General features: G+C 39.2%; 1 protein-coding gene across 3 annotated transcripts in view; it reads left to right on the forward strand.

The window, feature by feature from the left end:
• LOC128859307 (protein PALS1) overlaps nucleotides 1-27850 on the forward strand; it is a 238356-nt gene that overhangs the window by 18469 nt on the left and 192037 nt on the right. The window contains exons 2-3 of one of the 3 annotated variants that reach the window (XM_054096190.1): nucleotides 10928-11110; nucleotides 11241-11298. In XM_054096190.1, the coding sequence (XP_053952165.1) occupies nucleotides 10928-11110; nucleotides 11241-11298 (241 nt within the window). Of the gene's footprint in view, nucleotides 1-10927; nucleotides 11111-11240; nucleotides 11299-16426; nucleotides 16909-27850 lie in introns of those variants that run through there. The other 2 variants (XM_054096191.1, XM_054096193.1) reach the window with 2 other exon arrangements.

Genomic DNA, 27850 nt, shown 5'->3' on the forward strand with positions numbered 1-27850 from the left:
CTTACTCTTTGCCAGGTGCGATCGAAGCATATAATGAGACAGCTAAGAACGATGTCTATCAAGTTTTAGTTGATAAACTAAATGCTCACTTTTCTCCAAAGCAAAATTCTATTTTCGAAAGACATTTGTTTAGAACTATATGTCGCACCGAAGGTGAAACTTTTGCAAGGTTTGTTTTAAAATTACGTCAGCAGATAAATAAATGTTCTTTTGGCACTACAAAACATGAAATTGAAGAAATCTGCCTTAAAGATAAAATTATTGATGCATGGGCATCAAAAGAGCTCAAGAAGAAACTTCTTGAAAAAGAACGTACTTTGGACGAAGTCATTGCGGCGTGCCAAGTAGATGAACAAATAAATCAACAATCAGAAACCATGATATCTGACACAGATGGAATTAGTTCAGTTAACAAAGTTAAATACCAGGCACGGGCTTCGTTTGCCCAAGGTGGTGAATGTGGTAGATGTGGTCAAAATAGCCACGCTGATAATAGCTCGTTGTGCCCAGCTAAACTAATAAAATGTAATAAATGTGGTCGCGTAGGGCATTTCGCACGGAAATGCAGGACAAATTTAAAACGACATTCTATCCAATCTAACTTTAAAAACTCAAAACGTAAATATAATAACATTCGTTTGGTTAGTGATGACGGTTGCGACGCAGATAAACCTAAACTCGAAAGTCACTGTTTTAACATATTAAGTGACGATGAAGAAGAGACAATACAAGTGAAAATTGGGGGTCATTCGATCTCCGTAATAATTGATTCTGGGTCTCGGTTTAATCTGGTAAGTCAAACTGACTGGTTGCATTTACAAAAAGCAAAAGCTACGCTTTTCAACGTTCGCTCAAATACCCATAACCAATTCAGAAGCTACGCCTCGGACCAATTGCTTAAGGTAATGTGCGTTTTTGAGGCTCCTATATCTGTTGATAACAATCCCGAGATGATTGCCTCATTCTTCGTTATTGAGAATGGGAAACAATCACTGCTTGGCCGTGAAACGGCAATTAAACTGAACGTGTTACGACTTGGTTCCAACCTAAACCATATTGAGCCTGTGAAACCATTTCCGAAATGGAAAGAAGTTGTAGTCAAACTTTCTATTAACCCAGAGATAAAACCTGTACAACAGCCGATGAGACGTATTCCGGTAGCTTTGGAAGAAAAAGTGTTGGCTAAACTTGATGAAGCACTAAGCCTAGACGTAATCGAACCGGTGATAGGTCACAGCCCCTGGATATCACCGATGGTATTAGCTTTTAAAGAAAACGGCGACATTAGAATATGTTTGGACATGCGTTTGGCAAACAGAGCAATTTTACGCGAAAATTATCCGCTTCCCACCTTCGAATCGTTTATGACGAAATTGAGAAACGCAAAATTTTTCTCTCGGTTGGATCTTAAAGACGCTTATCACCAACTCGAGCTTCATGAAACCAGTAGAGAAATCACAACGTTTATTACGCCTCGAGGACTTTTTCGCTATAAACGATTAATGTTTGGAATTAACGCAGCGCCAGAAATTTTCCAAAGAAGGCTAGAACAGCTATTATCACCTTGTTCAAACGTTATGAACTATATAGACGACGTCATTATTTTCGGTAGTGATGAGAAGGAACATGACAAAAATGTTAATGAAGTCTGCGAAATTTTCAAAGCAAACAACGTTCTGCTAAACCATCAGAAATGTATTTGGAAAACAAACAAATTAAAATTCCTTGGTCACATTTTATCCGACAAGGGAATTGAAGTAGACCCAGAGAAGATAACGACGATAACCACATTTCGTGACCCGGTCACTAAGGAAGAAGTTCGGAGTTTTCTAGGCCTGGTAACATATGTAGGCAAGTTCATCCCGGATTTAGCCACTCGCACCGAGCCGCTGAGACGTCTTCTCATCAAAGAAAACAAGTTTGTGTGGGGCATGGTCGAGAAGAATGCATTTGAAGATCTTAAACTGAGGTTGGCGGATGTCACTAAGTTGTCGTATTTTAATCCAAACAAAAAGACACGTTTGATCGCTGATGCTAGTAAAGTGGCATTAGGAGCTGTACTGGTCCAATTGCAAGAAGAAACGAAGCCAAACATTATATCATTTGCTAGTAGGAGCTTATCAAAAGTAGAGCAGCGATACTCCCAAACAGAGAAAGAGAGTCTAGCCTTGGTGTGGGGAGTTGAAAAATTCTACTTCTACCTAACAGGCCTCGAATTTGAACTAGTCACCGACCACAAACCACTGGAAGCAATATTTAAACCCACATCAAAACCACCAGCCCGGATCGAGAGGTGGCTTCTGCGTTTGCAAGCATACAAATTTAAAGTAATTTATAAAACTGGAAAAGAAAACATATCGGACGTTTTATCCCGGCTTTGTCAACCAGCAGAAGCGCAATGTTTTGACTTAGAGGGAGAACACAACATCTTGCGAGTCATTGAAAATTCTATTCCTGTGTCGATGTCCATCTCAGAAGTGGCAGAGGAAAGCACGCGCGATGAAGAAATTATCGACGCAATGTCATGTATGGATAATAATTCTTGGGAAGCAGCATCTTCAAATAAGTTGTATCCGTTTAGATTTGAGCTTTCAACTGTAGGCCAGATTCTGTTGAGGGGGACACGCATTATTATTCCGGTCACATTGCGCCAGAAAGTTCTTGAATTGGCACATGAAGGTCACCCGGGGGAGTCTGTTATGAAACGTCGGTTACGATCGAAGGTATGGTGGCCACTAATAGATCGCGAGGTAGAAAAATTTGTAAAGAATTGCCGTGATTGCATCTTAGTATCAAGAGATTTAAAGCCAGCCCCAATGAGTAGAACTCAGTTTCCTACAGGACCATGGATTTGTGTAGCCACAGACCTTTTGGGCCCTTTACCGAACAGTGAATATATACTTGTCTTAATAGATTACTACTCCAGATATATGGAGATTAAATTTCTACGGTCGATATCTTCGTCGATCATTATCGACTCAATGAAAGAAATTTTCAGTAGACTTGGGTTTCCTAAATATTTACGAACCGACAATGGAAGGCAGTACATAAGCATGGAATTTCAGCAGTATTGTAAGACGTGTGGCATCCAACAAATCAAAACGCCTCCATATTGGCCACAGGCAAATGGCGAGGTAGAAAATATGAATAAAAATCTTGTTAAACGACTGAAAATAGCCCACCTAAATAAAGAAAATTATAAAGAAGCAATACAAAATTTCATGCTTATGTACAATGTGACACCTCATGGCAGCACAGGTACTTCTCCATCTGAATTAATGTTCGGCCGGGTAATCCGTGATAAAATACCAAGTATCCAGGATTTAATGGGAGAGGTTTCGGATTCGGTAGAGAGAGACAGAGATTGCGTGAGTAAACAGAAAGGGAAAGAAACTGCTGATAGGAAGAGAGGGGCCAAAGAAATAGATATAGAAGTTGGGAACAAAGTTTACTTGAAAAATGTCGTGTTTCCACACAAACTTACTCCTAATTTCGACACCACAGAATATAAGGTTATAGAAAGGAAGGGAAACGTAGTAAAGTTGTTTGGTGGAGGTCGAACACTGATGAGAAATGTAGCACACTTAAAGAAAATACCATCAATTCCACCCACCACGGGGACCCAGTCTCACAGTTCTTCATTAGCTCCCGAAACACTTGTTTCGGTGGCCGCTCCTCCGGATTCTATTTCTTCCACAGGTAAACAAAACTCTGAACAATCTGATCCCCCTGGGTTTACCGGAACTACTTCTTCGGGCCAAAGGTTAAAGCTCAAGCTGGTGAACAAAGGAGGGATGTGGCAACCCTGTTCGAGCAGAACGGAGAGCGCCACGATTGAGAGCGAGGAGGATAGTTTTGACAGTTGATTTGGGAATGTTTGAAAGGAAGGTAGCGAAAAAAACGAAAAATAAAAGCTGAATTAAAACCTCAAAACCGTGTTTTATTTATGCGGTATTACACCCATCATTGTAGGTTAATAATAATATGAAAGTCTTAGTACTTTGGGACGACCATAAACCATTCCCACTTCTAACACCTGCTGCTCCCTCTGCTGAACAATTTAATCCTTGTTCGAAATCTATTTACTCACAAAGCCAGATGCAATACCGAGCAGCTACATCGCAAAGATAACAACGCGCCAACATTACTTGAATCGACAGCAAAAAACGAAAAATAAAATGAAGAACGCACAAATTTACTTTCTCATATATTTTTGAGTTTTTGGGTAGTGATGAGAAGGAACATGACAAAAATGTTAATGAAGTCTGCGAAATTTTCAAAGCAAACAACGTTCTGCTAAACCATCAGAAATGTATTTGGAAAACAAACAAATTAAAATTCCTTGGTCACATTTTATCCGACAAGGGAATTGAAGTAGACCCAGAGAAGATAACGACGATAACCACATTTCGTGACCCGGTCACTAAGGAAGAAGTTCGGAGTTTTCTAGGCCTGGTAACATATGTAGGCAAGTTCATCCCGGATTTAGCCACTCGCACCGAGCCGCTGAGACGTCTTCTCATCAAAGAAAACAAGTTTGTGTGGGGCATGGTCGAGAAGAATGCATTTGAAGATCTTAAACTGAGGTTGGCGGATGTCACTAAGTTGTCGTATTTTAATCCAAACAAAAAGACACGTTTGATCGCTGATGCTAGTAAAGTGGCATTAGGAGCTGTACTGGTCCAATTGCAAGAAGAAACGAAGCCAAACATTATATCATTTGCTAGTAGGAGCTTATCAAAAGTAGAGCAGCGATACTCCCAAACAGAGAAAGAGAGTCTAGCCTTGGTGTGGGGAGTTGAAAAATTCTACTTCTACCTAACAGGCCTCGAATTTGAACTAGTCACCGACCACAAACCACTGGAAGCAATATTTAAACCCACATCAAAACCACCAGCCCGGATCGAGAGGTGGCTTCTGCGTTTGCAAGCATACAAATTTAAAGTAATTTATAAAACTGGAAAAGAAAACATATCGGACGTTTTATCCCGGCTTTGTCAACCAGCAGAAGCGCAATGTTTTGACTTAGAGGGAGAACACAACATCTTGCGAGTCATTGAAAATTCTATTCCTGTGTCGATGTCCATCTCAGAAGTGGCAGAGGAAAGCACGCGCGATGAAGAAATTATCGACGCAATGTCATGTATGGATAATAATTCTTGGGAAGCAGCATCTTCAAATAAGTTGTATCCGTTTAGATTTGAGCTTTCAACTGTAGGCCAGATTCTGTTGAGGGGGACACGCATTATTATTCCGGTCACATTGCGCCAGAAAGTTCTTGAATTGGCACATGAAGGTCACCCGGGGGAGTCTGTTATGAAACGTCGGTTACGATCGAAGGTATGGTGGCCACTAATAGATCGCGAGGTAGAAAAATTTGTAAAGAATTGCCGTGATTGCATCTTAGTATCAAGAGATTTAAAGCCAGCCCCAATGAGTAGAACTCAGTTTCCTACAGGACCATGGATTTGTGTAGCCACAGACCTTTTGGGCCCTTTACCGAACAGTGAATATATACTTGTCTTAATAGATTACTACTCCAGATATATGGAGATTAAATTTCTACGGTCGATATCTTCGTCGATCATTATCGACTCAATGAAAGAAATTTTCAGTAGACTTGGGTTTCCTAAATATTTACGAACCGACAATGGAAGGCAGTACATAAGCATGGAATTTCAGCAGTATTGTAAGACGTGTGGCATCCAACAAATCAAAACGCCTCCATATTGGCCACAGGCAAATGGCGAGGTAGAAAATATGAATAAAAATCTTGTTAAACGACTGAAAATAGCCCACCTAAATAAAGAAAATTATAAAGAAGCAATACAAAATTTCATGCTTATGTACAATGTGACACCTCATGGCAGCACAGGTACTTCTCCATCTGAATTAATGTTCGGCCGGGTAATCCGTGATAAAATACCAAGTATCCAGGATTTAATGGGAGAGGTTTCGGATTCGGTAGAGAGAGACAGAGATTGCGTGAGTAAACAGAAAGGGAAAGAAACTGCTGATAGGAAGAGAGGGGCCAAAGAAATAGATATAGAAGTTGGGAACAAAGTTTACTTGAAAAATGTCGTGTTTCCACACAAACTTACTCCTAATTTCGACACCACAGAATATAAGGTTATAGAAAGGAAGGGAAACGTAGTAAAGTTGTTTGGTGGAGGTCGAACACTGATGAGAAATGTAGCACACTTAAAGAAAATACCATCAATTCCACCCACCACGGGGACCCAGTCTCACAGTTCTTCATTAGCTCCCGAAACACTTGTTTCGGTGGCCGCTCCTCCGGATTCTATTTCTTCCACAGGTAAACAAAACTCTGAACAATCTGATCCCCCTGGGTTTACCGGAACTACTTCTTCGGGCCAAAGGTTAAAGCTCAAGCTGGTGAACAAAGGAGGGATGTGGCAACCCTGTTCGAGCAGAACGGAGAGCGCCACGATTGAGAGCGAGGAGGATAGTTTTGACAGTTGATTTGGGAATGTTTGAAAGGAAGGTAGCGAAAAAAACGAAAAATAAAAGCTGAATTAAAACCTCAAAACCGTGTTTTATTTATGCGGTATTACACCCATCATTGTAGGTTAATAATAATATGAAAGTCTTAGTACTTTGGGACGACCATAAACCATTCCCACTTCTAACACCTGCTGCTCCCTCTGCTGAACAATTTAATCCTTGTTCGAAATCTATTTACTCACAAAGCCAGATGCAATACCGAGCAGCTACATCGCAAAGATAACAACGCGCCAACATTACTTGAATCGACAGCAAAAAACGAAAAATAAAATGAAGAACGCACAAATTTACTTTCTCATATATTTTTGAGTTTTTGGGCAAATTTAAAAACAAATGAGAATAGAAATGAAAACGAAAAGTGTCACCGTGTCAACTTGAATGTCAGGAGGCTGAATGGATGCGCGTTGTTTGCCCTGTTGACATCAATAAAGAGGGCTCGGCAACAGTGTGGATTCGCATAAAAATGGCACGGACATGTAAAAGAGGATAAATGCAGACATACACACACACAAAAGCGTGTCAGCCAGCTAACGCCTAACAATTGTAGCAGGCAGCACTCAACCTTCAGTTCAGTGCCATTTACACGTCTACCCGCATGGCCGTATGGCCGCATGGTCGTACCAACGGCCTACATAAACAAACAAATGAAACGGCGCGACAACCTAGAAAACAATGGCATCAAGGACGCTTCAATGCGCACAATGCAATGATAAAGACCTGCTGCAACAACACCACCACCAACAACAACAACGACGAATATAAATGGCACAAATGGCTTGTGCGAGTACGAGTAGGGCAGGGAACAACAAGTACGCTTGCAAAGCCAACGACAACACCACCAGCAACAATAGCTAAAACAACAATGCTCATACTAACGCCAACAAAGCATTGTTAGCGCTGGAGTGGCCGCCACACGAGGCAGCAATCAACAGCGACACCTACCGTGCGACAACCTCCAGTATGCAGGCGACAACGGCGTTGATTTTTCACTAAGCAAAAGTAGGAGTAGATGGCATGTATGACAGTGCAGCTGGCCTGCAGTAATTTCCAAGTACGTTGTAGTAGCTACGACCGAGTGGATAAATATTTAGCAAAAAGTGGAGGAGAGGCAGTTCGCTCCATTGCTGCTGCTCGTTGATGCCTGCTGGCTGATGCATTTGGCTGCAGTGATTGTGGTTGCTGTTATTATAAGTATTGTTGCGGGGAGGTGGTTGTTTCTTGCGACTGTTGGGTGTTTCCTGTGCACGCGGCTTGCCGACTTACACCAACTTGCTCGAGCTGGGCGGTGCGCTTGTAAAGTTGTCGACATGGCTGGCTCATTGCCAACTGTTTGACTACACTGACAATAGCGGCGTTTAACAGCAGCGCAAACGAAACAAGAAAAACAGTTTTCAGTCAGCGACGTTGGCTATACAGTTGTGTATTATTTTTATTGTTGCAAGCTGGCAGCCCTGCCACCTGGAAGCCTGCTCGGTTGAATCCAATTGAGTTTTCTGCGTCTATGCAACTTGATGAGGCGGTGCTCTACTCGACAAACCGTCAACTCGTCACCTTCTCATCAATGCTCCTCACCTTGCCAGCTGTCGTTCACTTTGCATTGTTTGTTTGTTTATGCGCCAACGATTTGCTTTTTTTATTGCAGCAGCAATTGTTGCTCGCCACCGCTGCGACTTTTTGATTGTTGCTGGCATTGTAGTTGATGCTGATTTGCTTTGCTTGCTGAAGTGATTTGCTTTTGTTGTCGAGCACCTACTCTCTGTCACTTGGCAAGCTTTTAATTTATTTTGTGCGCCTTTTTTGTTTTCTTTTCTGTGCTGCTTAAGGCTTTCTACGTTCATTGTGTCGGAAGGGGTGGGCTTGTTGCATTTTAAAATTAGCAATTCTTATAAGAGTTGATTTACGTTCGTGTTTTTGTAGTACATTCTCGCAACAATGTTAAATTTCGTACAATTTATCGCCTTCGTTGTCTGTAATTTGGCCCTTTAACCTGCTCTTATCTACTTTCTCTCGAGTCACTTCCAAGACAAGTCTTTTCAGTGATTAATTGCAGCGCTATTCGCCCATTTTTAGCCAGCTATTCGAGTTGACCTTTCACCTCTACTGTCTGTTCATATCTTGTTGCTCCTGCATTCGACATTCGCTTCCATTTCCGCCCTCCGCTCTTATTTCCGCTGCCCGCATAGCTTAGTTTAGTGCTTTGTTTTCCATGGTTGGCGCAATTATAAAGTTTTATTGTTGTTTTAATGGCTTTTTAGGTACTCTTTTATCTCTGTTGGCAGTACTTCACTATAATGATGGACTCAGCCACGGAAGGGGGCGCAGAGAAGTAGAGACATTTTTGACCATTCAGCAACAAAATAAACTTATGCTGGTCTAAGTGGTCGTGTGTGCACGTTCACTGGGGATGTTAATATACTCCATTTAGTCTCAGTAAATTCGGTGATACATCTGGGTCTGGTGGTGAATGAGGACAAAACGAAATACCTCCTGTCATCAAACAAAAAGTCGGCGCACTCGCGTATCGGTATCCACGCCACTGGTGACAGTTATGATTTCGAGGTTGTAAGAGACTTCGTTTTTCTAGGGACCAGCATTAACAACTATAATAATGTCATCCTTGTTATCCAATGGAGAATCTCTTTTGCCAAGAAGTGCTACTTTGGACTAAGTAAGCGATTGAGTAGTAAAGTCCTTTCTTGACGACTGGCGCGCGGGTAAGCGGGTATCGCGCCAATCAAGAAAAAGTTTCAGTAAACTCGGCGATATATCTGGTTTCACTCCTTTGATGGCAAAGGAGTTTTATGTAACAGCCACCGGTATTGCCAAAAATAAAAAAGGATAAAATAAAAGCCAACCGAGACTCTTATCTCAACTTATTTATATGTTGAACACGAATCTGAGGTCGAAAAGTTCCCGCTTTGGACTATTATCAGTTGAATGCCTATCAAACCTTTTCCCTATGCATTTAAATTATGCAGTATGTCTGTCCCATTTATTTTTATCAAAGTTCCTTGAAGAAGTCCGGCTCTTGGCAAGCCTATAAAAATGCTCGTGTAATGGAGTGTTGGAGGCCATTTGGCGCGCAAAAGATATTGCTCCAATAAATGCAGCTGTGAATACCAGGTTTTATTGCTCATGAGTCGTGCCACTCACCCACTATAACAGCCATTAGCACTGCCATATTAACCATGGCTTTATTTACTGCCTATGTACTTGTATTTTTCCGCTTCACTCCTCTTTCATATTTTTTGTGCCCTTTCACTTTTTCTCCCCTAACTATTCCTGCCTTTAGTTTTACTTTTGCGGTCGAGCAGGTGCCAACGTTTATTACCACAGCACTGGTCCAGTGTCCAGCTCGTTGTGGCTGTGGCTGGAGTAACGCTGAGGCGCAGTCAGGTATTGCTAATTGCTTCGCCAAAGTGGACGTTGCTGCCCTTGATATGCTGTCCAGGCAATTAGTGTTGCTTTTTAATGTCGGCAACTACGCTGTTAGTAGCATTTAGCAGAGACAACAATCATTTGAGCGACAAATACACACACACCCATATGTATACAGTCAAAGCATCAAATGACGACCTCAAAGGGGCACAGCTTCAACTGTTGGCAAACTGCAATTTTATGCTTTTCTTTTTTGGTTTGTCTTTTTGTCGAATTATGTTTCTCTGGCGTTTTGTTGTTGTTTTTTGATTGACATTAACTTTCGCTTTGCTGTTTAATGTTTTTGAAGTGGTAAAAGTAAATAGGATAATTACAAAGGATATGTCAGTAATTTGTTGTAATTTATATAACTGTTGATTTTTGCTATAAATTTGTGCTGGCAGGAAAAGCAGACCCACACAGCAGGTGGACGGTGCCCATCACATAACTGGGTTCTGAAAGGAGCACGTGGCAGCACACGTGTACATCTGCACACTTTCTTGTATTTGCATGCACGTGTGAATATTTATTTGCTTGTGTGTTGGCGTGCATTGGGCGTTTAATTGTGGTTAGGTAATGTAAATAAGATTAATTTTCGGTAAAGTTTATTAGGCACATACACATATATGTACAACCACAAACAGGCTTAGAGCTAGTGGCACACGCAAATGCCTATTAAGTAGTTTATGGTTTAATCACGAACGCCTAAAAGGCTGCTCTTCCCTCGTGCGTACACATTTTGTTGGGCGTAACGATATGCTCGTGTTTACTAAGCATTGCTATGGTAACGTATACGACATGGGCGCCTTCATATGCAAGCAAATAATAGCATGTACACTCACACGCACATGCAAGAGCATCACTTGCTTTAGAAATCTCTGAATTAATAATAAAATTAATAATTTATCTAAATAATCGTACTTATAGTTTCCTGCTGCATTTCTAATCGCCTACTCTCTCCTTCTCCCTCCCTCTTTCTTTGCAGCAACAAGTTGTTGAGTTATCGGGCTACGTTATTATTTTGGTTAAAAATGTTGAGGGTAAAATTAAGTTGTACGGCTCACCGCCCGATCGCGATAATCTGGAAGTGGGCGATGAGATACTCGAGGTCAACGGTCTGACCTTGGAGAATATCTCGTATGCGGAGATTATACGGCACATCTATGAGGTGAGTAGTTTGAAAAAAAAAAAAAATGAAATTAATTTTTGAAGCCTTCCGTTTGTAATAATAACAGATTTAGGTAAGCAGCGTAATTTTAGTTTGTCCTACTAATCTCTCGCTTTTCTTTCCCTTGCAGTGCATAAAATCCTGCACGATTTGCCTGCGAGTGCGAAAAAAGAATGATACTCGATTGGGTAAGTGTAAAAATATAATAAAATATTACTTTAGCAAATAACGATAATTGCTATATTTTGTACATAAATTGTATAACTCAACTATAACCATTCCAAATTTTTACGGTGGTTGGTATGCCAAGAATGAAAATTTTTTTAGAATCCGAACACCGTGATTCTCATGAAAAATCACAAATTCTAAATTTTTTGCTCGAAAAAGAACCGATTTTTACTTTAGTATATATGTATATACATTACCCAATTGGAGCTGCCGCTTGGAGATTTGCGAATTCAGAAAATGGGCCAATAGGCCTAATGTTTAAAAGTGGAGCTTAAGCTCCATCATATAATGTCGAGTTCAAACTTGATTTGCATACCATCATTTGAGCTCCTAAGTTTGTTACGTGGAGCTTTGAGCAAAGCTTTAATAAAAGATTTAAGGACCTTAGCTTTAAAACGGTATGAATAAAACGGAGATTCGGCTATATTTTCTGAGCTTAATCTCACAGTGGCAATTGCTTAAATTTATGTTCAAAAATATACTTAATATTAGGCAATACTCAACGCCAAGCTTCGGCTCAAGTTAAAATGGCTGACTTTATAAGTCCGATAAAAATAAAAAAAGAAATCATATATTACAATTATCCGACGAAATAATTTTGAAAAACCTCGGAAAATTGTTAACAACATTTTTAGTAGTGCACATAAATTCTAAATATAAAATTAAGCAAAATATAAATATATATATATATACAAATTTTTTTATTAAAATTCTCTAAAAAATTAAAAAAATAAATAAAACCAATAATTTAAAATTGAATTGATATATGTATATAAATAAACATATATACGAAGGCACTATGTTTTAACAAATTTTCTTAAGGAATTTCTAAATTGTATTTCTAAAAACTTTTTTCATTAAAATATTTGCCACTCAAAAACAGTTGTTTCCTTTAAGTATCATTAGCGGAACAGTTTCCCAACACACTAAGGTTTCGCACCTCAGACGTGCAAAGGTAGATTTACTCATGACGGCGTAGCCTTTACAAATATCAAGCAATGGCGATACAATTTGGTAGAAATGTTTATTACAGATGTGGCAAAAAAAGAGAACTCAAATCAGTATACTTAGAGCGTCACCGGGAACTTTTTGATTTGCTTGGCGCGGCCTTCTTTGGAATAAATACAGAAATGCTAATTGTTTGAAATGAAAACGTGCGCCGAGTATATAAAGTGTGAGGTCTCAAAATCTTATGCTAGACTCGTTGCTTACTTTTTCTCTTAAAAATCAGACATCAAAGAAAAAAGTTATAGGGTTTTCTGCTTTCCTGAAATACTTTCATTGGAATTTTGCCTACTGTTTGCTGCCTATATCACGATAGGGTCTGATTTACGTATTCTGTGGTCCATTGCACGAATTAACCACTGCCTTGTACTTTAACGCTGTACACTTCCTCTGCCATATCGCCAGTTACATACTTGTACATTACAATCAAGTTTTTTTTTCAAAGAGTCAATTAAAGCTTAAATTTACCGCACATTCATCAAAGCTACCTCTTGATTCATCAATACTCAATTCCATCTGCACTAATGACCACAATTGGCAATCGAGCTGAGCAGCTTTTTGAGTGGGAACTCACAGCCACTCATATCTTCATTGTTTGTGCAACACTTGCTCGAGCTGCATGCGTTCTATCCATTTTCATTTTTCTCGCATCGCCCTTCCTCCGTGCCATTAAACACTCATACGCCAGGCAGGTTCTACAACTGCACACTCTCTCACGCGCACCTGCGCTCGAGGCTGAGCGCTTGTGTGTGGCGTATTTAGCGGCAAAATGCCAGCAATTAGCAACGCCATCAATTGGCAATCATTTGAGCAGCACCGCGCCATGTCCACCACCACTGCCGCCACAACCGCAGCAGCAACTAATGCAAAGCATGCAAAATCCAACCGAGAATCGCAATTCACATAGAGCGCTTGAGCTGGCATTTAACTTTGCTGCGCACAACTGCTAATAAATATTCATGTGTGTGTGTTGGTGGAATTAGCAGCTTAGACAAGTTTTGCAAATGATTGCGCATTCAGCGTTTAGAGCGTCTGCATCCTACATTCCGCATTTGTTGCATTCCACTGGCACACCTGCTGTGTCATTTTGAAATCACCCTCGCTTAGTGTGCGCTTCCGTTTGCTGGCGGCCGCTATGCTGTGAATTGCTTTTTTTGTTTGTTGCATATTCTGGGCATTGCACTTTGGTAACACATTTTTAATGCGCCTCGGGACTCACCGCAAGCGCTTAATGAGGTGCATTATGGGAAAGTTGAGCGCATGAATTATTTCGTATGTAGGATTGTGAGTTTTGGGCAACGGTATAAATTGTTTTGAATATGAAACAGAGGATAACTTGGCAAAATAATAAAATGCGGTATAATTGTAGCTCCTATTTTTAATCTCTACTTTTACTAAGACATTTTGGATATTTTTTCCGCCTTCTGAATAGAGGATAAACAGCAAGTAGTTGACCGTGTAGAATTTATGTGTTGAAAAAATGCTGCATTTCCAATTTAAGGACTTATTAAAATGCTTTGGCAGAAAATTAAAATGCTTTGGCATTTCCAATTTAAAGACTAATTAAAATGCTTTGGCAGAAAATTCCTAACCTAGATTCCTAGCCCAAGAGAGTTCGAGAAATCGTATGCAAATTTCCGACCTCTGATATATACATTGGTAGACAGATGGTTCAAAATGGTGCACAGATGCTTCAAAAATGGACTTGGCAATGGGTCTAGCCTGCCCTAAGAAGCTTTTAGAAGGTTCCAGGATTGTCCAAATATATGCACAATTGAAGTGCCAATCATTTACAGATATACTTTCAGTGAAACAATTTAATATCAACCCAACAAATAATCCGCGTTTCGAATAGCGAAAGGTATAAAGTAGCTTATTTTGCTTTTGTTGATATTTTACACATAGCTTTGGCTACTCAAGAAAGCAGGCACAATGCAGCTTATCTATGAATCTTGTATGCCATTTCTCTCTATTGCTACAATTAAAGTGTTGCAAGACAATGAACAGCACAGCGTCAGTGAAAATATTCTACCTTCCATTAAAAACAAAAAAATGCCACCACCTTTTTGAGTCTAGACAGAGTGGCGAAATTAATGACAGCATTTTAGGTGCTCTTCCTTTAGGTTTCTCTTTACGTTGCTAGATATGCAGCGATTATTTACGGTATTGCGGTAATGGTGGTGGCCGGAATATTGGTGGATAAGTAAACTAAGAGGCCTGTAGGAAAAGGCTTAGACTCTCTGCAAGAAAAAGTTAAACCTTTCACAAAATTAAAGGTGCAAATAAGCAGTGCAAAAAGACATGAAAATGAGATGCTTTAGGTGGAGTTCTCCATATGGAGTTAAATTTTTTAGAAGATTCGCACTATTTGGTGTATTAAATGGTTAATAACGTTGTTTAAAGTTAATAATGTAGTTCTTCATATGTGATACATAGGCAAAGGCAAAATATCAAACCCTAGGATTTAATGAGTTGAAACCAATGCATAACTTTTGAGAAATCCATCCCATTGAGACCATAAAAACTGTTACAACTTTAAATACGGTGTTGTTGTAGTAGCTTCCCAAATCCTGCCTAGTTCCCAGTTTTCGTCTTAGTTATCAGTCAACGGTAGACCCTTGAAGAAAGCCGTCGCCGTCGAACAAACAGGGACCACTTTGCACATGAGTTTGTTTAAGGACGTAAGCAAAGAGATATGGACATATTCTAACAAATAAGTAGACAAAGCTGTAAACGAACTCACCCAGAAGCTAAAGTAACATTTCTGCTATCCTCAGGGGAGCCGTGGACTCTAATCACTTTGTAGTGCTTCGCCTCGGCATAGCAATTATTCAAACAACTCTGTCTCTTCTTCAGCTTTAAAAATACTTGGGCGGGGATCTGGTGAAATATGAGGAAAGGCTCACTGCTGCGTTGGTATTCTCCAGGCAAATTATGCTCATATTTGCTAAAAAGTACTCAGTGCATTTCCCGTTACATGTTTATCGGGAGTTTGCCAAGAAAAGAGTGGACGATATACACGGGAACTATTTTTGAGATTCTTTTAAATTTCTTACACCAGAAAAATGTTTTAAAGCAATTTTTGGTAGAATTATATCTATTATATTTCTATATATATTATATTCCTAACACCTCAACCCTAAAAGAACGCAAATACGTTTCATTGAACTCAAATCTATCACCTTGATGAACACAATCTAAATATCAGCTGTCAGGGCGTTGACTTAGGTGCGCGCTTTTAAGTCAGCCAACATTGTGTAAGCCCTCGAAAAAAGAAAAGAATTTGCTCTAAAAAATATGCACGTCAAAGAGAGCTAGAATCAGGCTTAAATTTACGACAAATAAAACAGAGCAAAGAAGAGAAGCTGCTGATATAAATAATATTTGGCTTTATGGACCATCGGGTTACAGGAGATTGAGAGCGGAAGAGAACAAGAGTGTAGAACTGCCCTCTGGCTAAAAGTATACATCTAGAATAGGCCAGTCAAGTATTGAGCTGCTGAGCACGCAGAGAGCGCATGAGCTCCACACAACTGAGCTTAGCGAAGTGCGATCAGTTAAGTTAATGAGCCCCTCTTCTCTGTTGTGGCTCAATGTACTTGATGACCAAACTGTAGCGCAGAGCAAAGAGAGTGCGGATAAAGCAATAAAGCACAGATCGAAAAAGAACAAAAATATTACAAATGCCCAGAATAGAAATGCAAAGTAAAACGATAATTTACTGCGCAACGGAAAACAGATACGAAACCGAAATAAAAACCTGCCTGAATGGCTGGGTGATTGCTGAGCTGGATGCAGTGGCTTTCTGCTGGTTGCCTGCTTAGTTGGTGGGGCGTCTGGCTGACTATTTCTCTGTGTGACTGGTTCATTTGTGACCGAATCACTGTGCACACAAGTAACGCTATCAACTTATCTACACATGCTTGCACTCGTATTTGTATAGGTATGTGTGTATGCGTGTGCTCTGTAATGTATCTACGTAGATAACTTGAGGAGGAGGCATAGGGTACGCTAAAGATTAACAGCGAAGCGTAAGCTGTCGAAGTGGTGCGCGGGCAGAGGGTGAAAACAGATCGCCAGATTGACTGTTTGAGTGCTTGATTGCTTGGCTGCTTCACTACTTTGTTGGTTAGCTGGCCGAGACGAGTCGAGGTGCTTTGTTGGTTATAAGCGCGCTCTTATGTTGGCTGTTTAGTTGATTTGCTGTTGGCTGGTTGGCGTTTTTCGACCGCTCCGCCACTTACGCTGAGTACAAAAACCGATAGCGGCGGCGCTCAGCGCTAAAGCAATTGACGGCCAAAGCAGCTCAGTAACTGTCGAACGGCTCGGGAACGCGGTCGCGTTGAGTATACGTCGTCGGCGATTTGAATTTTATAGAAAAAAAAATATTTTAAATTTTGTGTTCATTTGCTGCGATAAAAAATACAAAACAAGAAAAAAAGTACCAAAAACAAAGCAGTAATAGAAACAGCAAAAGCGATAAAGAAGAAGTAGGTGAAGTAGAAGAAGGAACACGAAAGAGCAGCCAGCAGTCAACAGCCAGCGGCTTGCATGTTGAAAGTAAGGTGAGAGGGGGCGCTTCTTGGCCTAAAACGCTTCGCAAATCGATCGTTTGCTGGTTTCCACCTTTCTTATGTATTTTCTGTGTTTTCTTTGTTTTTGTTTTTTACATTTTTTGCTAAAAACAATTATTGAAATAAAAAATGCTTGAATTAATCAGAAGAGAATTAATTGCATTGGAATTAGTGAAGCGAAAAGTGCGCTGCTGCTCCTGAATCGAGTTGAAAGTGGTGGCATTGGCAATGCGGTTGGCGGTTGGTCGTTGTTGGCAAGGGGATGCTGACAGCAGGTACATACCGACACACACACACATATGTAGATATTTGTGCATGCATGTGCACAAGTTGTGCGACATAAAAAATACATACATAAACTTATGTTATGGCCGCCTGCTCGCATTGCCTGAGTTTTCTCTAATAAATTAATTCTAATAAATCGGCTTGAATTGAGCATTTCGTGCCGGAAAAATGTTTTGTGACACGACGCTTATTTTGTTATTATTTTTTTAGGCTTTCATTTTTCTTTTTGCCTTCGTTTGTATTGCGTTTACGTAAAACTGGGAAATTTGGTGCGCGCGACCGACTTTAGTGGCGTTTTTAACGGGCTTTGCGTGCCCGGCGTCGCTGGAAATTGATTTGTGTTTGATTCTGCAAGGCAGGCGGCAGACTTGCCCGCAAAACAGGTGGAACGCGAGTGTTGTGTGAATTATATACTAAGTCTAATTTCGGGTTGTTGTGATTTGTGAAGTGTGTAAAAAGAACAAAAAGTGGGAATAATTGAGAGGCAATGAGTCAATGGCAAAATTTTTTTTTTTTTTAACTAATTTTTTTTTTTCAAGCCGATAACTATTCAGCTGCAGTATTCAATATTTTAGATTCCGCGTGGAAAATTTTCTTGAATTTTTTTTCGACAGCCTTCAATTGTTAATTTTTTATTCAATATTTCTATGTTTTTTTGGAAATATATTAGATTAATTTTTCCTTAAATTTTAAGTTTATTTTCTATAAGAACTAAGTGTTTATTTTTCAGTAATTTTCTTTATTTTTTTATCATTAAAATTCAAAGATTTTCTTCTTTTGCTCAGTTTTTCTTTCACGAGATTTTCCTTGTAGAAATTCTAATGAAAAATCGTGGAATTGGAAAGATATTTTTGTGGAATTTTTCCAAAATTTACGTGAAATTTGAAAATTGGATTCATACATTTGACTTTTCTTTAGATTTTGTGAATCTTTTTTTCTGTACATGTATTTTTTTGGTGTTTTTGACCCACTACTATTTTTTGAGCTTTTTTATTAAAGAAAAACCCTTAATTTTTTGTCTCTCAATTTTAATAAAATTTTTAAGTAAATAATTCAATTCTCAAAATTAATTTGCAAAATGTTGTAATTTTGCCTGAGAGTTTAGGTTTTTGCTCATAACCTCAAAGCAAGGACGATTTTCTTCCAAATATTCTAGAATAAATTTGAATTAGAAATAATAAATTTGCTTCAAATGTAAAAGGTTTAAAAATCCTATTGCACTTTTCAAAAAGAGTAAATTTTTAAAATAAAAAATGCTGAAAAATAATTTGAATATTTTATAAAACCCCTAAAAAGTGCTCTCGTTGAGGTTTATTTTTATTGATGAGTGAGAAATCGTAAAAACCCATTTTCACGCGTAAAAAATATTCCTTTATAATACTAAAGTGTCGTTTTCAATTTGCAAAAAATTAAAAATATACGCCACAAGTGCTAAAAATTCACATTAAATTCTCAAGTGCAAAACAGAGCGCGTCGTTGACACACATCAGCTGCAGCGGTTGCTGCCATTTGTGGCAAATAAAAAGTTGTATTTCAAACAGTGAGCAATTCATCAATTAAAAAGTGAGACAAGAAAAAAATCGGGGGGAAAAACGAGAGGGCTAAAATTGGAATTGGTGCTTGTAACCTTAATTCCGTGTTGGCGACAAGCGAAAGGCGAGCAAACAACGATTTGTTGAACTGCTGCAACACCCACGTCGCGACGTGCCCCACGAGCTACAACTCAGTACACCAACGCTCACACACACACATACACGCAAGCAAGCAAATAAAAGGTAGTGGTGGGGAATAGAAAAATCCATAAGAAACAACGGACAGACCGGCGTTTAGAACGGAGCTGGTGAAGCGAGGTGAGGAGCAGCCGAACGTGTTGCCGCTTGTCAGCTTTTATGCCACACAGACACGGGTAAGCAATTTTTTTGTTTTTATTGTTCTTCATTTTTGTTTTTATTTTATTTTTCCACTTCTTGACGTTTGGCTTTTTCACTTTTGTTGTTCTTGTTGTGTTTAGCCATAAAATGTAAGCTAGTATTTAATATCTGTGTCTGTCTCTGTATGCTGTTGTCAATTCACACAGTGAACATGGAATGCCTACGCATCCAACACACACACATGCCCATACTTGTATATATATGTGTATGGATGTGTATATGAGTCGGTGTCATTCATTCAATTGCTCACTCTAGACAACAGTTATTTTGACACTCATTTAATTTAGACAGGCGCCTCTCAGCCAGGCGCATTTAGTGCCTGCTGGTTTCTGGGTGCAAGAAATCTCAATTTCTAATTGGATTTTAACTTACAATTTTGTTGGCTCCAGTACACACACACGCGCATACTACGAGTGTGTATAAACGTAAAGATTTGTTGTTCATTTTTAATGCTGCAACTGCAACTTTAGCTGGCACTTTTCGCTTGCAGATTGTTTCGCTGTTTTTTCTTTTGCATTTACTTTTTTGCTTCACTTTGCCGGTTTTAAATGCAATTTGCTTGCCACTTTTCGTGGCAGTAACACTTATTCGTGAGTTTGTCATAAATTGTTGCATGTCGTTGGAGTGTGCGGCATGGAAATGGGAGTATGTATGTGCGGCTTAGGACGTGCAGGAACAGAAATGTTTTTCTTTTGACAAAAAGAAAAGTCAAATTGCTCAGATTTGTTTTTATTTTTGTGAGCAAACGGGGTTAATAATATGCATGTGTGTATGTATGTGTTTAGTTGGTATTAAATTTCAAAGCAAGAATGGGAATATATAACCATATGGGATGCGAAAACGGTGTTAAAGTGGGTATGCGTAAGTAGAACTGCTTGAGAAATTCATAATTCTATGCAGAAAAGCCCTCAAATAATTTTAACACAGTACTTTCTTTCACGTGGATGTGTGGTATTTTTGGATTTCTGCTATCTGAACTAGACTAGACTGACTGACTAGACTGAACTATTGTAGATTAGGTTAGATTGGACGGACCACAGAGGCCTTTCCCAGTGGGCTTAAAACAAGCCTACTCTAGGCTGAATCCCAGCAGCCCTTATTGTGAAACTGTACTTCAACTATTCAGGCCCCAGAAAATGGTTTTTTTTTTGTTTTTTTTTTTTTTTTAATTGTAAAATTAAAACATCTCAAGTAAAGACAAAATTTTATGAAAAGAGATCATGCGGTTTCGCCCTTTTTAATCTTCTCGTGAGGTCATCAGTTATAAGTAGTTTGGCTGCTTCATCATTGATGTGCTGCTGAAGTCTCTCTTTATGTTTATTTGCGAATTTTTTTATGATATCCGCAATGGTGTCTATATTAAGATCCTTATGTAGATTGCAATTACGAATGTACCACGGCGCTTTAACGATGTCGCGCAATACTTTATTTTGGAATCGTTGAATGATGTTTTTGTTGCTTTCACTGGTGCAGCCCCAGAGCTGTATGCCATATGACCACACTGGTTTCAGTATTTGGTTGCATAAAAGTATTTTGTTATAAATAGAGAGTTTAGAATGTCGGCCTAACAGCCAATACATTTTCTTGTATTTAAGAATTAACTCCTCGTGTTTTTTCTTGACATGTGCTTTCCATCTCAGCTTAGCATCTAAGGTCATTCCTAGATATTTTGCCGTATTTGCATGCGGTATTGCCGTATTATTGATAAATATTGGTTTATAATTTATATTTCTATTAGTGAAGTCAACATGCACAGACTTGGTTTCGTTTAACTTGACACGCCATTTTTTGGTCCAATTTTGAATTGCATTTACTGATGCTTGTAACTTCTGAATTGCTTCTAAGTGTTTTTCATCAGTTGCTAATACTGCAGTATCATCAGCAAATGTTGCAGTTGTTGTATTGCTGCATGTGGGTATATCGTTAGTATACAAGAGATACAAAACTGGCCCGAGTACACTGCCTTGCGGGACACCTGCATTAATATCTTTCAGTTCTGAATAGACATCTGCTTGCTTTATTCTAAAGTATCTGCTTATTAAATAGGATTTTAGAAAGTTTGAGTACTGGATTGGTAGAACTGCTTGAAGTTTATGGATTAGTCCCTCATGCCATACTTTATCACAAGCTTGCGATACATCCAGGAATACCGCAGAACAGATTTGTTTTTCTTCCAGTGATTTTTCAATTACATGAGCAATGCGGTGCACTTGATCAATCGTTGAGTGCTCATTTCGAAAACCAAATTGATGGTTTGGTACAAGGCATTTTGCATCTAACAATGGTTTTAATCTTTTTAGCAAGATTTTTTCAAAAAGCTTAGATAAAATTGGTAACAACGATATTGGCCGGTATGATGTCACATCGTGTGGTGGCTTTCCTGGTTTTGGAAGCATAATAACTTCCGCTATTTTCCATTGTTGCGGTACATATTCTAAACGAAATGCAGCATTAATCAAATGTGTCAATTTGACAATAGCATTATTGGGCAATTCTTTTAATATTTTCCCTGTTATAAGGTCATAACCGGGTGCTTTTTTGCTATCTATTTTATTTTTAATAGTGTCCTTTACCTCTTTAAAGGAAGTCAAGGGGATCTTATCGATTTTTTGTCGAATAGGATGAGGTATATTTTCTAACTCATCTCCTTCGTTAGGATGAAAAATGTTTTGAAGATATTCGGCAAATCTCTCAGCTTCTTGTTCGTTAGATTTGGCCCAGCTGCCATCATAATTTTTTATTGGTGGGGAATGCATAATAGGTCTTTTCAAGGTTTTAGTTGCCTTCCAAAGTGAATAGTCCGTACGTTTATCGCTCTTTAAGTCTTTTTTTTATTTCCGGTGTGCATTGCCAGAAAATGTGGCTCGAAAAATTCTAAAGTGCGTTCCGTCTTCATCTCTGCAGCGCATACATACATTGTTAAGCGCGGGTCCATGTCTAGTAGCCAAACCTCCAATAGTCCCGCGCTTCGTTAAATACCCACGATACGAATATATGTACGTCTTATTGATTTTTGAGAGCTTCAGTAAGTTCTAAATTCAAGCGTCCATCGAATGTTGTCCAAAGTAAATGTGGTTCGGTGTTGTCGGCCATATTAATTTACTCAGGTGTCTGTAGCTACGCTAGCCTACTCACCGACTTGTGAAAGCAGCAAAATCAGCGGAGAAAGAGTTTTAAAGAAATTTGCTCTATCGTGCCTACTAAATTTTGCCAATTTCATTCATCTCTGCTGCTCTTAATGAGAGTTGCTGATAGAAGATGCTTAGAATAAATTTAGATTCCTTGTTTTCTGACTAAGTCTGAAGTATGTGGAGATACATTTTGAGTGAATGTCTTAGCAAGATCTAAATTGCTGTATTTTTAAGGAAAGTACAGCTGGCGGGCGCCGTAGCCTAATGGGTTGATGCGTGAGAGAGAACGTTGGTTCAAATCTCGGTGAAAGACCAAAACGAAGAAAACGTTTTTTCTAATAGCATTCACCCTCGGCAGGCAATGGCAAACCTCCGAGTATATTTCTGCCATGAAAAAACTCATCATAAAAAACCATCTGCCGTTCGGAGTCGGCTTGAAACTGTAGGTCCCTCCATTTGGGAAACAACATCAAGGCGCACACCACAAATAGGAGGAGGAGCTCGGCCAAACACACAAAAAGGGTGTAAGCGCCAATTATATATATATATATAAGGTTGTCAAAAAAGTCTTGCGGTATTTCCGCAAGCTTGTCTTTGCAAGCGCGTAGTTCTAGTTGTATTCGTCGCATCGGTTCACGCTAGAGCTTTTTGGAAAGCTCTTTTCACGTGCTAACACGTGTTTGATTAATTGTTGTTTGCTTTTAGTGGTTCGTGAGTTATAGCGTCGCAAACATGGAGCAAAATAAAGAGAAAATACGGCATATTTTACAGTACTACTACGATAAAGGCAAAAATGCATCTCATGCTGCCAATAAAATTTGTGCAGTTTATGGACCCGATACAGTTTCCATTTCCACCGCACAACGATGGTTTCAACGTTTTCGTTCTGGTGCAGAGGTGATCGGTCCGGAAGGCCTGTCGTCGAAAATTGCGATAAAATCGCTGAATTGATCGAAAGAGACCGGCATAGTAGCAGCCGTAGCATCGGCCAAGAGCTGGGCATGAGTCATCAAACCGTTATAAACCATTTGAAGAAGTTTGGATTCAAAAAAAGCTCGCTGTATGGGTGCCACACGACTTGACGCAAAAAAACATTTTTTCCCGTATGGATGCATGCGAATGGCTTCTGAATCGCAACAAAATCGACCCGTTTTTGAAGCGGATGGTGACTGGCGATGAAAAGTGGGTCACTTACGACAACGTGAAGCGCAAACGGTCGTGGTCGAAAAGCGGTGAAGCTGCCCAGACGGTGGCCAAGCCTGGATTGACGGCCAGGAAGGTTCTTCTGTGTGTTTGGTGGGATTGGCAGGGAATCATCCACTAAGAGCTGCTCCCCTATGGCCAAACGCTCAATTCGGACCTGTACTGCCAACAACTGGACCGCTTGAATGCAGCACTCATGCAGAAGAGGCCATCTTTGATCAACAGAGGCCGAATTGTCTTCCATCAGGACAACGCCAGGCCACACACATCTTTGGTGACGCGCCAGAAGCTCCGGGAGCTCGGATGGGAGGTTCTTTTGCATCCACCGTATAGTCCGGATCTCGCACCAAGTGATTACTACCTATTTCTGTCCATGGCGAACGAGCTTGGTAGTCGGAAGTTGTCCACAAGAGAGTCCTGTGAAAATTGGCTCTCCGAGTTTTTTGACAATAGGGAAGCGAGCTTCTATAAGAGGGGCATTATGAAGTTGGCATCTCGTTGGGAACTCGTCATCGAACAAAACGGCGCATATTTGACTTAAATCGCATTATTATAACCAATTTTATGAACAATTGAAAATTCAATAAAAATACCGCAAGACTTTTTTGACAACCTTATATATATGTATAAAGCTGATTCCACGACTATTGGGATCGCGATTGCCTAGAATTCCTTAGTCTTCATTAGCGTGTCTGGAGAAGGTTTGGGTATTAGGGGTGACGGATTTGATATCAATATATAAAGTAAATGCGAGGTTGTGATACCTAATATTATCTTATCTTATCTTATCTCATCCAATCTTATCTCTTATCTTATTTTATATCATGTCTGTCTGGTCACCTTAAGAATTTCGGTCATAAAGTGTGGCCCACTAGATTTTCAACTGAAAGCTACTCTGCACCTCTTATGAAACTATTAACTACTGCCGAGCTCAAATGAACCCTAATGAAGGCTCACCGAACAAAATTACGCTTGATGCTGCCATTCTAGCGCAACTGAAAGCAAAGTAATTAAACGAAGGTTAATTTATTAAACAGGCTGTCAGCGTAATTGTAACCGATAATTAAAATAAATAACAGCAACTACACCCAAACAAACTCAAGGGTGCAGTCAGAGTTGTGAGTACACACAGCAAGGAGCGGATGTTTATATGTATGTATGTGTATGTGTGTATCTATGTAAGTATTTTTCGTTTTTGTCCTGTGCGTACTTAGTCGTGGTTTTGTACAAAATTCAATTATTATTTTTTGCTTAATTTACAGCTGTTCATTTCATTTGCATTGCTTTAATATTTAACCGTTATTTGCGCAGAAGTCAAGCCTCATTTGAGTTTATTTCGTGTTGCACTTGTTTGTCTTTCATTAAAATTGTTTTAAATGCCATACAGTCTTTTTATTAATTAACTTCTTTTACGAGTTTTCTTTTGTTGAGAGATTTTCCATATTTATATTTAAATTTCCAGCTTTTTTTCTTCGAATTTATTTCTTTGTTTGAAGTAAGTTTGCAATCCTGAAGTTTCATATTTAACCGACTAACATTTAACTGAATGAGCGATTATCGGGCAACATTTTCCAGTAATTACTGTCAGGATGAAGGTAGTGAAGTTCGCAGTGAAAGAGGAAGAAATCTAAGTTGGTACTGGGCTGCTTTGAAGGCATACGCAACTCTTTCGATCATGCCAGGTCGATATGTTTTCTTCTTCTTCTCGCGAGGGCTGCAGATTTGAGCAACAGGTTCATTGGTATCTCTACGGATGAGCTACCAGAACAAACACAAGTTTTTGGACCATATGCCGTGCCTATGCAAATGGTCTAGCAGTCTGTATTGGTTTATAAGAATATCTGTAAGCATTCTAAATTTGTTCTTTGGGCCTTTCCTCTGCTTCTCAAATGGTTTGGTATCCCACTGCCACGAAGAGCGCGAATGCTATTAGTTTAGAAGTTACAGCCTCTCTGGCCAATCCATTTGTTACTTTGCTTCCATCTAAGCACTTATGGCCCGAGACTCATAGCAGATGCATTTGATTGTGTGCTTATAGATAATCTGCTTTCGCAAAGTACGATGATTAAGTTTTGAGCGCATTTCTGTAGCTGCTTAAGTAAAATTTATACCTAAAAAATTAGTTCTCCTGCTTGTTGGGTAACCCTTCTCTTTCAGCCGGTGAATCGCTTCCCTGCAAATATTTATTTACATTCAATTAAAATTTCACACACACATGCATACGTGTACCTATATGCTCTTCATTTTGCGCTTCAGTGGCGTTTAATGCAAATTTGTCCGATTGACTGAATGACTGACTGCTTGTCTATATTATGAGTATTTACCCGACCGCTACCGCTGAATGCATTCTGGCGCTCATCCAGTGCCATTCAACTACTGACACTTGTCTCGTTTTCTTTTTATTTTTGTTTTTGCTGCTGCTGGTTTTTGTTTATTTTATTCCTCAATGAATGATTGCAAACTGCCAATGCTTCCTACTCGATAGAGTATAGAAATTTTTCGTTTTTGTGTTCAAGCAGCGCATACTCAAATGTGAATTGATTGTTGTGGAAATGCAAATTAATCGTCTATTTTGAGGTTATTTGAGAGAAGCTTTAAATGTAGTCAAGCAGAATTTAAAACTATTTTGTGGCTGAGATTACGAGCACTTTTCACCTCACTAATTTGTACAGTTTCGAAATTTCGCAAGCAATATTTTCATTTAAATCTGGTTTTTTCAGCATATTTTAGTCATGTTTTTACTATTTGCTCTACCCCTACACTCACACATATTCCAGTTGCTGACATAAACGCCCCCTAATGCACAAAATTCTAATTTCCTTAGTATTGCTGCTTTTGTTATTTGACTGCTGCGGTTATCTTGAAAATTCATTAAATATCACAGCGGCTGGCCACAAGTGCTGGTAAGCACACGCGCGCATACGTATGCATTTGTCTTACATTATAAAAGTGAACACATATACTTATGCATGCCTACGCATACATGCAAAGCGCACTTGATTGATTTTATGTGATTTTTAGCATACTTTTGTGCATGAAAACAGGCGGTAAAACTTTGAGTGTCTTTGGTCTGGGTATTTGTTCGCCAATGCTCGATGAGTTTTAAGCTATCAAGAGCTATTATATATTTGCATTTATTTTACTGATTGAATTTTGAAATGAAGCAAAACAAGCTGTGTGTGAAGTACTAGCGAAATTCGGTTTTATTTTAAATGGCTACATCGTTCGAATGTGCGCCGTGGCTTCGTATGGAGGCACGGATCTGAGAGGTCCAATTTTTAATGACTCTGGTGCATAGATTGGCTTGAAATGGAGTAATGGCCAGGGGTGCAGTGAATTTGAATGCATGAGGGATCTTATTCGGATGGACCCGATTTTTAGAAAACTACTCAGGATAAAGTTCAGGACATAGCTAAATAGTTACGGATTATGTGCCATCTACTTGAGACTTCTAGTGGGTTTTTTTTATTTAATTCAATTTATTTTATTTTTTTGCTCTTCTTCTTGATTGGCGCGATAACCGCTTACGCGATTTTGGCCGAGTTCAACAAAGCGCGCCAGTCGTTTCTTTCTCGTGCTAACCGCCGCCAATTGGACACACCAAGTGAAGCCAAGTCCTTCTCCACCTGATATTTCCAACGCAGAAGAGGCCTTCCTCTTCCTCTACTACCCCAGCTGGTACCAACGTAGCCGCTGGATCTTTATTCGCTGCGCTATGTCAATGTCGTCGTAAAGCTCAAACAGCTCATCGTTCTATCGCCTGCGATATTCGCCGTTGCCAACGTGCAAAGGTCCAAAAATCATACGCAGAATCTTTCTCTCAAACTTTTTTTTATGTTAGTGTAACACAATTAAAACATAGTTTTCAAAAGTGCCGTATTTCATAAAAATTACAATACCAAAAATTGAAAATTGAAATATACTTTACTGTTGTGGAAACCATCCTTTTCTCTACACTATTTCAAACTAGTTAGAAAATAGTCAATGTTGCACTAGTTCACTTTTAGCCAAATACTACTAAATACGAACGGTGTATATATTTATTTCCCTGTTGGTTGCTTTTTCTACTGTTGTGAAAACTATCTATCGGAGGAGTATTCTTTCAACTAGTTAGAAAATAGTCACTGCCACATTAGTTCACATTTACCCAAATACCACTAGTTACGAACTATATTTAAATTTTTTTCACTTTTTGGTGGATTTTCCTACTGTTGTAAAAGCATTCTATCCTCTCTATTCTCTTCTCAACTAGTCACAAAGTAGTAACTCCCAAACTAGTTCACATTTAACCCAAATCTAACTAGTTATGAGCTATGTATATATTTATTTCACTATGTTGGTCACCTTTTCTACAGTCGTGAAAACAATCTATCTTCCTTAGTC

The sequence above is a fragment of the Anastrepha ludens genome, chromosome 3 (genome assembly GCF_028408465.1).
Source record: "Anastrepha ludens isolate Willacy chromosome 3, idAnaLude1.1, whole genome shotgun sequence".
Lineage (NCBI taxonomy): Eukaryota > Metazoa > Arthropoda > Insecta > Diptera > Tephritidae > Anastrepha > Anastrepha ludens.